General features: G+C 34.1%; 1 protein-coding gene across 1 annotated transcript in view; it reads left to right on the forward strand.

Moving 5' to 3' along the window:
• CFAP47 (cilia and flagella associated protein 47) overlaps nt 1-15,007 on the forward strand; it is a 455,808-nt gene that overhangs the window by 153,013 nt on the left and 287,788 nt on the right. The window contains exon 30 of the mRNA XM_011960616.1: nt 5,883-6,107. Coding sequence (XP_011816006.1) covers nt 5,883-6,107 — 225 coding nt within the window. The remainder of the gene's footprint in view (nt 1-5,882; nt 6,108-15,007) is intronic.

Below are 15,007 nucleotides of genomic sequence, written 5' to 3' on the forward strand. Positions count from 1 at the left end.
ACTGTAAACTAGTTCAACCATTGTGGAAGACAGTGTGGCAATTCCTCAAGGATCTAGAACTAGAAATACCATTTGACCCAGCGATCCCATTCCTGGGTATATACCCAAAGAATTATAAATTATGCTACTATAAAGACACATGCACACGTATGTTTACTTCAGCACTATTCACAATAGCAAAGACTTGGAACCAACCCAAATGTCCATCAGTGATAGACTGGATTAAGAAAATGTGGCACATACACACCATGGAATATTATGCAGCCATAAAAAAAGGATGAGTTCATGTCCTTTGTTGCGACATGAATGAAACTGGAAACCATCATTCTGAGCAAACTATCGCAGGGACAGAAAACCAAACACTGCATATTCTCACTCATAGGTGGGAATTGAACAATGAGAACACTTGGACACAGGGCGGGAAATATCACACACTGTTGCCTGTTGTGGGGTGGGTGTATGGGGGAGGGATAGCATCAGGAGAAATACCTAATGTAAATGATGAGTTAATGGGTGCAGCAAACCAACACAGCACATGTATACATATGTAGTAAACCTGCACATTGTGCACATGAACCCTAGTACTTAAAGTATAATTAAAAAAAAAGAAAAACTAGGAAAACTAACCCAAAAGCTAGCAGAATAAAATAAATTACTAAAATAAGAGCAGAACTGAATGAATTTGAAACTCAAAAATATATGCAAAGAATCAACAAAACCAAACCTTGGTTTTTTGAAAAGATAAACAAGATTGATAGACTACTAACTAGACTAATACAAAGAGAGAGAATATACAAATAAGCACAATCAAAATCACTAAATGTAGCATTACAACTGATCCCAGAAAAATACAAAGGATCCTAAGAGATGTTGATTCACACTTCTGTGCACACGAACTAGAAAATTTAGAGAATGTGGATAAATTCCTGGAAGCACACAACCTCTCAAGATTGAATCAGGAAGAAATTGAATCCCTGAACAGATCAATATTGATTTCTAAAATTAAATCAGTAATAAAAAACCTACTAACAAAAGCCATGGACCAAAAGAATTTACAGCCAAATTCTACCAGATATACAAAGAAGAGCTGTTAACAATTATACTGATTCTATTCCAAATAATCAAGGAGGAAGGACTCCTCCCTAACACACTCTTGGAAGCCAGCATCACTGTGATACCAAAACCTGGCAGAGACACAGTGAACAAAGAAAACCATAGTCCAATATTCCTGATGAACATAGATGTAAAAATCCTCAATAAAATATTAGAAAACCGAATCCAGTAGCACATGAAAATGCTAATTCACCATGAACAAGTAGGCTTCATTCCTGGGATGCAAGTTTGATTCAACACACATTAATTAATCAATGTGATTCATGACATATAAGTAATTAAAAACAAAAACTGTAATCATCTCAATAGATGTGATAAAAGCCTTCAGTGATATCCAACATCCCTTCATGATAAAAAATCTCAACAGAGTCACCAGCAAAGGAACATACCTCAAAATAACAAGAGCCATCTATGACAGCCAACATCATACTGAATGGGCATAAGCTGGAACCATTTCCCTTGAGTACTAGAACAAAACATGGATGCCCACTCTGACCACTCCTATTCAAAATAGTATGGGAAGTCCTTTTCAGAGCAAGCAGACAAGAGAAAGAAACAAAAGGCATCCAAATAAGGAAAGAAGTCTTACTTTCTGTCTTCACTGATGATATGATTTTATGCTTAGAAAACCCTAGCTTTATTTATTTATTTATTTATTTATTTATTTATTTATTTATTTATTTATTTATTTATTTATTTATTTTGAGACGGAGTCTCGCTCTGTCACCCTGGCTGGCGTGCAGTGGCGTGATCTCCGCTCACTGCAAGCTCTGCCGCCTCCCGGGTTCACGCCATTCTCCTGCCTCAGCCTCCCTAGAAGCTGGGACTACAGGTGTCTGCCACCATGCCTGGCTAATTTTTTTTGTATTTTCAGTAGAGACAGGGTTTCACCGTGTTCGCCAGAATGGTCTCAATCTCCTGACCTCGTGATCCGCCCGCCTCGGCCTCCCAAAGTGCTGGGATTACAGGCATGAGCCACTGCGCCCGGCCACTTAGTTTTATTTTTAATTTTTTGAGGATCCTCCATAATGTTTTCTGTACAGCTGTACTAATTTACCTTTCCTACCAGAAGTGTGCAAGCATTGCCTTTTCTCCACATCTTCTCTAACACTTGTTATTGTTCATATTTTTTATAAGTCAATCTAACAGCCATGAGATAATATCTCATTGGGATTTTAATTTGCACTTCCTTTATAATTAATGACTTTGGGCACCAGTCTTTTTTCAGTTCCTAGAAGCCCTTAGGTATTATTTCTTTTTATCTCTTCCCCAAATCAGCAGAAGATAGAAGTAACCCTTGAAATAGACAAGAAAACACAGTTTATGTTTCAGAGATAATCACAGAAAATATAGTAAATATTATAGCCTATTCTTTTCAAGCTGGGTGAATTGTAGGAATAACATTTTCTATAAACACGGCTGGGAAGAACTCTAAGCAACTAATCATAGAGTCATTTGAATTGTACTGGAAGTCCCACTTATTCTGAGAGAAGTAATTGCAGTACATATAGGTGCTATTCCAGGATTCCACTCTAGCATGAAGCTTCCTGCAGCTGCCACATACAAATAACACATCCTAGAATGCCAGTCAGGAAGCTTAAGGGGAAGCTTAAGGAAAGCTTGTTCCAAAGCTAACTATTCCATCCCAGAGCCTCTCATTTAGTATATAATACGTAGAATCTTATAGAAAATCAAATCCATCCAGTAGAATGTTTTATCTTTCATAACAAGAGGATCTGAAATGAGGAAAATATTTCCTCTATGCCTCCATTTTCTCATCTGTAAAAAAGGAGATAATAGTAATACCTAACCAAAACAGTTGCTGTAACATTTTTGAGATAATATATTTAATGCATGTCAGAGCAGACTTTAGGACCTAGTAAGTCTTCAGTAAATCTTAGCTATTATTAAAAAATTTAATTAGGATTATATTAATGTTATGTATTTCTAATTTCATTAATCATATTCACCAACTCGTGTATTTGGCAGTAGAGAGTCAGTTTAAAACTCATCATTTTCAAGAAAGCACATTTCCAAATTATGTTTTATTAATAATATTTCACCTTTCTTTGCAGGATGTTTACCCAGCTTGATTCAGGAACATTTGACACACGCTCACACACACACACACATATATGTGCATACATATATATATAGTATACATATATGTATACATACGTGTATACAAGTCTCTATACATGTATGTGTACATATATGTATGCATACACATATATGTGTGCATATGTACTTATATATGTATGTATATTACATATATACTTATACATGTATGTATATTACATATATACTTATATATGTATGTATATCTATTACATATATACTTATATGTATGTATATATACACATATATATAGCATAGCATGCTATTCTCTTTGCAGCTTTGAGCTGCTGGCAAGCTCACTGATAAATTTAATAATATTAAATAGTATTAAAATGAAGTGTCACCTCCATTTCTGGGCATCCTGCGCATTCATACTGTCAACAGTGTCCAATAGAGTCATAGAAACTTGACTTTAGATTCAAGCTAAGTATTAAAATGAAAATGGGTATAATAATTCATTCTAGTTGTGTTCTTTGAATTCTTCCTTTTGCACACTAGTGTAACAATAATGAGATATTCTACAATTCTTATTTTTAAAAGTTTTATTTGTTAATCATTTTACTGCATGTTTGCTGGTGATAGTGATGGGTGAGCCTTTTGAATATCTTCAATCTCCAAAGTAGGGGATTCTCACAATTGAAAAATCAACAAAATCCTTTAACATATTAATATATATGTAAGAGCAAAAGGAATATAGTTAAACTATATATAGGCAAATATGGAGTTATTAAACAATAATTTAATAATGTTTAATAGTATTACTTTTGTTTAATTATTGTTTTTAATCAGTTCTTATTTGCCTATATGTTTATCAACATCATTGTTCTTTATTTTGCATCTTTAGTCTTGCAGGTAGGATGATTTTTATTTTCTCAAATGTTGCAGTATGAATGCTATTCTATGACCTATATTTATTGCAGTAATTTTGTTTTTATTTGATTTAATCTACTGTTAAGCTCATCCATTGCTTTCTTAATTTTGTTTATTCAGATTTTTATTTGTGAATGCTCCATTAGTCACATTTTATATAGTTTATTGTTCCATGACAAAGTTACCAATTTTGAACATAGTACATATGGTTAGTTTAAAACCTGTGTCTTCACTGAGCTCTGTGGGGTCTCAGCATAGCAGCCACTCAAGCATGTGTGGAGACCTAGAAGCTTTAGATACTCTGGCTTTCCAGTCCTCCCAGCAAAAGTAACTGAATCTCTGGCAAAGTGAGAGGTTAGACACCCATACATATCCCGAGGAGAGGAGCTGAATCCAACGTGTGAAGTAGTGACAGTCTGCAGACCCCCCTTCCACAGCACCTGACAGGAAAGGACCCACTGGCTTGGAATTCTAGCCAGCAAATGGTAGCAATGTTGCACCTACCTTGGACAGAACTCCTGGGTGGAGGGGCCGACTGCCATCTCTGCTGTTTGGGTGACTTAGCCAATCCAGCCTTTGGGCTTTGGAGAGTCCAAACTGACCAGAGGCAGAGGGATCCCCCAGCACAATAAAACTGCTGTATCAAAAAAACAAAAAACTAAAAACTAAAAACAAAACAACCCTGTGTCTTAATACCTGGGATCCCTGAGTGTCTATTTTTATTGTTTATTGTTCCTTTTCATTTGCATTAATCTTGACCAATAGTGGGGTTAATTTTCTCCATAAAATATTTGTTTCTTTGCTGGTGACTTCAGGATACACTAGCTCTATCATATCCATTACTTATGAGGAAACTAAGGAACAGAAAAGTCAAGTAACTTTTATAATGTCATGCGATAAGTGGAAGAGCCATGTTTTGAGCAGTGGTAGTCTATTTCTTGCCCAGTGGAATGTATTTTCTTCTGTATGAACTTCCTGTCTACCAAAGTGGGTAACTGCCATTCAAAACGGCCTCGGATACTTTTTATTTGTCAATCTAAGCAAGTGATACATCTGTTACTCTCATTGCTAACAATTAGACAATGTGGTGTGAGATATTTAATAAATTATAGACAGCAAGAATAGTGGTAATTTTTAACTTCATTAAAAGTCAGTATGCATCACAACCTTGTGCAATATTACTAGGAATTAGAGATTGCAGTATCTTATTTAAAGAACAGAAGAATATATATTACTGCGGGCTTTATCTTTAAAATGAAAATCCCTGCTTATTAAGCCAATGTGCAGGATGTGCCCTTCTAAGCATTAAAATACAAATACTGAGAAAATGTGTGTATATTATTTTTGTATATACATGTGTGATAAACATTTGAAATCTATCTTGGAAACTATTATAGACCTTATTATCTCCAATTTATATCATGCAAAATTGAGCTCTGTGAGTTTAGGTAGCTTGCCATACTCACTCAGCTAGTAGGTGATGGGTTTAAATTCAATCTGTATTCTATTTCTCAAGATCCAATCTATTCATAATCTAATACTTCAGATTTGACACTTAAAGCATTAGATAATTATGTGTGTTTAGATGAGATACTGGAAATCTATGATAATATTTAACAAATCTTTTTTTGACCAACAAATGGTAGCCTAGTGAAGTGTATTATGGAGTTTCTTACTTAGTTGATTTTAATAGAATTTTATTTAGTTATTGAATTGAACATTTTTTTCCCCATAGTATAACATTTTGAGACTGTTTTTAATTTAAAGTCTTTTTCTCATAGGGATGTATATAAAATGCAACTCTACTCATCAACCTCGCCACCCCGAAAGTTTTCCAGACAGAATGACTTTTCCAAATTTAATAAGACTATTTATGATGTGCTGCTCCATTTGAGTGGAAAAATGCCACCTGGAATTAATTCAAGTCAATCTTTACCCGTAGATAACCATGAAAAAAGGGTAATTCAACTTCATTTGCAACATTCTTCACTTCTGGACTTTCTCAGGTAAGTGCCTGGATGTGCTCATATAAGCCTGTAACTCTGGCTTGGATAGTTAGATAAATGAGCAGATAGATAGAATTTGATATTATTTTTCTTCTTAACCAAATATATATGTATATAAATACACACACACACACACACACACACACACATATATATATGTATGGTAAAGTATATATATCTCACACATTTTGAAAAATATGTAATTCTTAATAGCCAATAAGCATTTTATGATATATTGGATTTTTAATCTAAGGCAATCATTCTTATACTTTATCATGCATCAAAATCACTGAGAGGGCCTGTTAAAACAACAGTTTACTGACCCTTACCCACTGGGTTTTTCAAAGTTAATTTTCATTTATAACAAGTTTCAAGGTGATGCTGATATTTCTGATACATTACCTCATTCTGAAAATCCTGGTCTACAGCAAATATACAAATCCATTTAGCTAAAAAGGGATGAAACCAACAAGCTTTATTTCTTAGACTATTATTAGTATCATCTCAATTTATGGGTACTGTGGACTTTTAGTCTGCATATGTAAAGTCTTTTAATATTAAAGTAGTCGACAGGCAAAAGGAATTTTAAATGGTTGATGTAAAATATAGGAAAAATAATTGTCATCATAATATCTGTGTTCCTCTGCAAAAATTAAATGGCAAGTCACCAAGAAATGGAAAAACAATGTACATTTACATTCTGAGAAGAATACTGGTGAATTTACATTGTTTCTTTAGCCTGCACTTGCAACATCCTTGTACACTGAAACATCCCACATCCATAGGCGGTAATTTATTTAGCATTGAGTTGAACATGTTATTACTCCCTCTTCCATGCTCCTATACAATTAAAATGGCATTTATTACTTGTAATTATGTAATATGGTTAATATATTTTTAGATATATTATTGTGATTTTCTCTTTTGCTTCTTTGTTTATGGAATCTGCTCCATAGTTGCTCAGAGATGTTCATCTGTCCTAGCGGGAATAGAGATGGAGGGCAAGAAGAATACTCTTATAGCAGGAATACAAATTCAAGATTTGACATTCAGTTTTTTGTTTCCAAATCAGGATTTTTGAGTCCCTGATGATACTATGTATTAAAACGTTGACATGTTACTTAACAAAATATTTTCTTTCATTTCTCAGGTTCTCAATATCATGGTAATAAGGCAAAATTGGCTTGGTTCCTTGTGGGTTACAAGGTAGCTAGAGGTTTCTAAATCACTTAAGGTGACTGAATCAAGATCCAGGCAGCTTGTCATGGCAGTTTCTGTGTTGGGATGTTAAAGGGACCCCACTGGAGACACAGAAGAGTGTCAGTTGGCTGGCCCTGATGCCGCAATAGGAATGACAAATATATGAGGACTAGGGAGTGGCTGAGTCAGTTATAGGAGACGTCTTGGGTCCCTGACGGGCCTAAGGGCAGAGACAGAAGATCCCTGTCTCAGACATCAGCAGCATATGCCCACATGACACAGACATTTCAGGTGGAGAGGAGGCACAGCCAAAAAAGAACAAGTATCCAGAAATGCAGTCACTGACCTTCATGTACAGATATAGGAGTCCCTCTCCCTATCTCACGTAAGCCCAAATCCAGCATAGATTATCCTAGTTCTGAGAGTTCTTACACAATTTGAGGAAGCCTTCTATATAAAATATCAAATGAAAAATATAAATATTAGATGCACGGCTTTAGAAGGTAATCATGAAAGTAAAAAAACCTGCAGTTAAAACGGTATTTATTTGACAATGAGTCTACCTTTTCTCAGGTGCCCTCTGGCATGGATAGGCGGGGGTGAAATTTTGACTGTTAATCACAAATAACAGAATTTCTGTAAAGAGATTCTTTGGGTAGAAGATCTAAAGATACATGGAGATGCAATTTTGCATTTTCTCTGTATCCTTCTCCACTCAATCTAGGTGGGAGAATGAGAACAGTTGTATCAGTTAAGGAAATAACACAGCTATGTGGAATTTTGTAAGTCACTTTCAACTCCACTGACTTATCCCTGAGTCAGTGAATCCCACAAATCTGTGAGCATCTTAAGGGCAGAAACTGCATCTCATTCATCTGGAATTTCTAACACCCAGGATCACTGGGAACTTGGAATGAGGCCAATGTTCATTAAATATTTATTTTTTTAACATTTTCTTTCACAGAGATTTACCTTTTGAATTTGTGTGGTATAAGGAGTAAAACGTGAAAATTGTTTCGCAGAACATTTATATAAGAATGAAGAAAATGCTGTGAAATATAAAAAGTGGTAAAAGAAAGGGTGAAAAAATTGCATTCCAGGAAGGAGAGTGTAACAAATGAGAGGGTCAAGTTGGAGCAAACAACGTAAATTTTTTTTCTCAGAGTTCTGGAGGCTAGAAGTCCAAGATCAAGGTATTGTGAGGGTTGGTTTCTTCTGAGGCTTCCCTGTTTGCTGGCAGATAACCTCTTCTTGCTGTATCCTCACATAGTTTTTCCTCTGTGTACCCATGTCCCTGATGTCTTTCTGTGTATTCAAATTTCATCTTCTTGTAAAGACACAAGCCAAACTGGATATGGTACCACTCTAATTACATCATTTTACATTAGTTATCTTTTTAAAGACCCTAACTCCAAATACAGTCACATTCTGAGGTACTGAAATTTAGAGTTTCAACATATGAACTTTGTGGAGGGGTATAATTTAGACCATAGCAATACCATATGTATTATATTATGAAGAAGTATTATGTAATTGGATGTTATATTTTATAATAAATTTTGTATGGATATATTTGCAGTAATATATTTCTTGTCATCTGTGTCTGGTATGGACTGAATTGTGCCCTATCCCAAATTCATATGTTGAAATCCTAACCCCCAATGTCATTTTATTTGGAGATAAGGCCTTTAAGGATGTTATTAAGGTTAAATGTAGGGCCCTAATCCAATAGGACGGATGTCCTTTAAAGAAGAGGAAGAGATGCCAGATCTCTCTCTCTCTCTCTCTCTCTCTCTCTCTCAGCATAGAGAAAATGTTATGTGAGTACACAGTGGACAGATGGCCATCTACAAGCCAGGAAAAGAGGCCTCACCTAAAACCAAATTTTTGGCACACCTTGATCTTGAACTTACAGCATCCAGAATGGTGAAAGAACAAATGTCTTATTTAAGCCACTTATCCTGTGGTATTTTCTTATGGCAGCTTGAGCTTACCAATATCATATCTAACATCTTTTGATACAATTTCACTTGTTTATAATTGTTATCATTTTTATCATGTAATTAATTTTCATTGAAAATAATAAATTTTTAAAAAATTTATAATTTGTGTAGTAGAAAACTAAAACAAAAGCAGAATATCAACATCTTCTGCCCTACATTGTAACTAAAAAATAGACCATCACAAGAATAAAAATCTATTATAACTCTTATTTTTAAATTCCATTGAGTTTTTAAACAAATAGTTAATTCACCAAAATAAATACACTTAGAAAAAGCAACTCATATCCCCTTGTACGTAAATTTAGTTCCACTTTTGATTTTCACTTTTATCCTTAAAAATTTTCTATCCTGGGCTGGGTGCGGTGGCTCACGCATGTAATCCCAGTGCTTTGGGAGGCCGAGGCGAGTGGATCACCTGAGGTCAGGAGTTTGAGACCAGCCTGGCCAACATGGTGAAACCCCGTCTGTACTAAAAATACAAAAAATTAGCTGAGCCCTGTGGTGGGTACCTGTAATCCCAACTACTTGAGAGGCTGAGGCAGGAGAATCGCTTGAACCCAGGAGGCGGAGGTTGCAGTGAGCCAAGATCGCACCACTATACTCCAGCCTGGGCAACAAGAGTGAAACTCCATCTCAAAAAATAAAAAAATAAGAAAATTAAAATTAAAAATGTTATATCCTTCTCTCTTATGCATAACCATTATGGTATCTTATTTAATGGAATTGCATCTAAGAATGAAAATATTTCAAAAAAACAATCCAATAAATAATACTGGAAGGGTGCACTGAACTGGGTTGAAGGAACATGGCTTTTGAATCATGCAGATATAGGCTTATATTCCAACTCTTCTGTACGCCTTTGACCTTGCACAAGTTACTTCACCTGTTTTAGCTCTAAGTTCAATATGTAAAATTAGGGGTGATAATTCCAAAACTAACTTGGTTGTTAGAAGAATTACATCAGGAAAATAACTAACGGATGCTAGGCTTAATATTGGAGTGGCAGAATAATCTGTACAACAAACCCCCATGATACAAGTTTACCTATATAACAAACCTGCACACGTGCTACTGAACTTAAAATTTAAATAAAAAAAGTATTAGAAATAATATAATGTGAATCATATGACATATAGTAGATTGTTATTGTTATTGTTGTTAAATGAAATGAATTACGGTCTAAGGCTTTCACATGCTTAGATATTTCCTTAAACTATTCCAATATAGTAACCACTAGTGACATACTGAAACGGATTCTTATGATATCACTATCACCAAAATGGAATATTTGTTTTAAAAATTCATTTTATGAGTAATAAATGTCTTGTTGACATAAAAATGTCAGAAAGCCAGTCTTTATCACTTATATCCTCACATTTATTAGCTAGAATGGAAACTTTATTTAAATTTTAATGAATATAATAGAAAGCACATAGCTTTTAATTTTACCGCTTCCTACTTTTGGTCCTCAATAATTGATTCAATAAGATAAGTGCTTTAATTCAATAAGTCCGAAACCTGAATGCATTTTTTTCAGAAAATTAGTTTTACTCTTAAAATATAATAAATATTAACTGTGAGCAAAAGAAGGAGGCTTACATAATTAAGTCAATCCTGATTGTATGTATATTATGGAAATCAAACAACTTTGTGACAGCATTGTTAAACTCTATGGTACTTGCAATCGTTGTGTTGTTCTTGTAGAATTCTTTTCGGCACAGCTCCCAGTAGTGTTGACATTAACATGGGTCATTTCTGTTGTGACATTTTATGATGTGAGGATGCAGGTATGGAAGAATAATTTTGGCATTAAAGCCACACCATTCAGATTTATTTGCTCTTTATCTGCAAATACATGCCTATCAGGATATGTTGACTGTGATAAAATTACTTAACATTTAGAAAGTGACAGTAAAATTGGGTCATTAATTCAAGAAATGTGCATATGTTTCATCATGGAAATATATGCATTAAAATACAAACTAATCATAAATGTTATCACCTTCCCCATGTAAATTTGATAATACAGTAGGTAAAAACTTTTGTACACGTGAAATATCTACTCTGCAATAAATGAGCAACGTATTTTTAGGGATTAAGCTAGAATTTTTTAAGAAACAAATTTTTGGAGATTAAGGTTAGCATTTAGTAACTAATTGCATCTAATTATGTTTTGATCCACCCAACGTGAACTTGGAAAAAATATTCACATAAAAAACCTAGTATGTGGAAAGTTTAATGAAATCTATTAGGAAAGTCAACTCTTTTTAAAACTACTGACAAGACATAAAAATCTACTGACAAGACATAAAGGTAATTACTGTCTTATGCACTGATGAAGCTAGGCCTTGAGGTAGATTCAAAATGAAAAGAATAAAACAAGTCTTTATAACAGTCTCAGCCTTTAAAATGAAAAAAAAAAATACATTTTTTCTTGTCCTCAATTTTACCTAGGGTTTACTCTCTGGTGGACACTTTGGAATACTCAAATAAATATCACGTAGGCTCCCTCCTTAAGAAACTCCCATTTTAATGGTTCCCTGATCATTTTCCTCCAGTTCTCAGTAACATTTAATAGAAGTGGCCACTTACATACTGAAATTCTGTCTTGGCTTTGGGCACAAGAAAATATTCCAGTTTCTTCATATGTCTCTGAGTTGTATGTTTTGTTTTACTCTAGAGTATTTCAACTTAATGGAGACATCATCTCATTGCATTTCTACATAGGCTGTAGATTGGCTTATCTTGCTGAGGAGTGGTGTTACATAAAATAAGATCTTATTTAAATCTATACCAATTTGACTATAATGAAGATTCACAGAAGTAATGTGCATGAGGACAAGACTTGTGTGAAAATCGAAAAGAAAGGATTATGTTTTATTTCTCAACAAAGGAACTTTATGTAGGCAGTATGATTTCTTCTACTATCTTAGACTGACCCAGGGCCATGTCAAACTTAACTCTAGAACTGTGGACACTGCCTCCACCCAAGAAGAGTTCCCTTCCTCACTTCTGTTTTCTCAGTCATCTGCACCATCTTCAAGGTTTGAGTTTTCAGAATCATCTTAGGCCTCCATTTTCCTTTTTCTTTCTCCAACTTCTCTGTAATCACAGGACTGCGAATTCTGAGGATATTTGCAGAATTGAGAACTAGAAGTAGGATTCTTTCCCATTAAATGTTTATTGGTGAGTGGTGTTCTAGGTTCACTAACTGAGTTAGACCTAAATATCTGAATCTCCATTAGGAAACATTTGCCACAAAGGTACTAGATTTCTATGCAGTGGCTCTAATGGTGATGGATATTCATATGAAGAGTTTGGATAAAATTATTTCAATGAATTTGACAATGAAAAAAGTATATATAAAAACATAAATGTGGTAAATTATATGCATAAAAATATGTACATGCATAGGCTTTAAAATGTATTAAATGATATAAATAAATATTTGCTACTTCAAATATGCTACCACAAGAATACATAATCAAAGTCTACAATTTGTGGATATTCTCTTTAGAATAAATAGATAATGAATTACCTTATACAAGCTTTCTATATTTAGGCATTTGTGGTTATGGGCACTCAATAAACATCGGATGACTAGTGATCTCTCTGTTAGATGTTTTATTGTATTCAAACATTTCCAGATATTTTATTCAATTTTATAATATTATAACAATAATAAAATGATTACTGCATTGACTACAAATCCAATTCATGAAACTCTGTATGTTTTGTTACCATGTAGGAATTGATGTGGCTGATAATAGGTCTAAATAAGTTCTTTCTCATTTATCAAGTTCTCTAAAGAAAACATCATAGACACATTTTAGACTTAAGGGAGGTTTTAAAAATTAGCTATGTAACTTTTATTTATTTTTTTACTTTTTATTTTAAATTTTGTGGGTGCATAGTGGGTGCATGAGATATTTTGATACAGGCATGAAATGCTTAATAATCTCATCATGGAAGATAGAGTATTAATCCCCTTATCTTTTATGTTACAAATTATCTATGTATATTATCATTATTTTAAAATGAAAATTTAAATTATTACTGACTAGAGTCACCCTATTGTGCTATCCACTACTACACCTTATTCATTAATTATAATGGCTTTTCATATCCATTAGTTATCCCCACTTCCCCCTCACTCCCTGACTACCCTTCTCAGCCTCTGGTAACTATCCTTCTATTCTCTCTCTCCATGTCTTCAATTGTTTTGATTTTTAGATCCCACAAATAATTGAGAACATCTGACTTTGGTCTTTCTGTGCTTGGCTTATTTTACTTAATATAATTGCCTCCAGGTCAATACATGTTGTTGCAAATGACTGAATCTGTTTCTTTTTGATGGCTGAAGAGTACTCCATTATGTATATGTATGACATTTTCTTTATCTCTTCATCTATTGATGGACCTATGGTGGCTTCCAAATCTTGGCTATTGTGAACAAACCTGCACAAATGTGGGAGTGAAGATATCTCTTCAAAATATTGATTTCCTTTCTTTTGGCTATATACCCAGTAGGGGGATTGCTGGATTTTGAGGTAGCTCTGTTTTTAGTTTTCTGAGGGAACTCCAAACTTTTCTTTAGAGTGGTTGTACTAATTTACATTCCCACCACAGTGTACAAAGATTCCCTTTTCACTATATCCTCACCAGCATTTGTTACTGCCTGTCTTTTGGATAAATGCCATTTTAACTGGGATGAGATGACATCTCTTTATAATTTTGATTTGCATTTATCTGATGATCAATGATGTTAAGTACATTTTCATGTGGCCATTTGCCATTTGTATGTTTTCTTTTGATAAATGCCTATTCAAATATTTTGCCCATTAAAAAATGAAGTGAGATAAATAGAAAAATACAAAAATGAAAAAAACAAAACAAAAACTGGTGTGAGTTGAAGGCAAAAAAAAGAAACAAAATAAATATTAAAAATTTAAAAAGAAACAAATATGCGCATTTTTAAATTGGATTTTTAGATCTTTTTCTATGGAGTTGTTTGCGCTCCTTATATATTCTGGTTATTAACCCTTTACAGATGGGTAGTATGCAAATATTTTGTCCCATTTGGGATTTGTCTATTCTCTTTGTTGATTGTTTCCTTTACTGTGCAGAAGCCATGCATTCATTCATGCTTTAATTGCCTGTTGTTGTGGGATATTACTCAAGAAATCTTTGCCCAGACCTATGTCATGCAGAGTTTCCTTGAAGTTTTCTTGTAGTAGTTTCATAGTTTGAGGATATAGCTTTAAGCCTTTATTATATTTTGATTTTATTTTTGTATATGGTGGGAAACAGATGTCTAGTTTCTTTCTTCTGCATATGGATATGCAGTTTTCCCAGTAACATTTATTGACAATACTGTCCTTTCCCCAGTGTATGTTCCTGGCACCTTTGTCGAAAATGAGTTCATTGTAGGTGTGTGCATTTGATTTTGGTTTCTGTATTCTGTTCCATTGGTCAATGCATATGTTTTTAGACCAGTTTTTACTGTTTTGGTTACTATGGCTCTGAAGTATAATATGAAATCAGTTTTTTTTTTTTCTTAAGATAGCTTTGGCTATATAACCAGTAGTGGGATGGCTGGGTCATATGGTACATCTAGATCTAGATCCTTGAGGAATTGCCATACTGTTTTCCATAATGGTTGAACTAGTTTACAATCCCACCAACAGTGTAAAAGTG

The sequence above is a fragment of the Colobus angolensis genome, unplaced genomic scaffold (assembly GCF_000951035.1).
Source record: "Colobus angolensis palliatus isolate OR3802 unplaced genomic scaffold, Cang.pa_1.0 Scaffold518, whole genome shotgun sequence".
NCBI lineage: Eukaryota > Metazoa > Chordata > Mammalia > Primates > Cercopithecidae > Colobus > Colobus angolensis.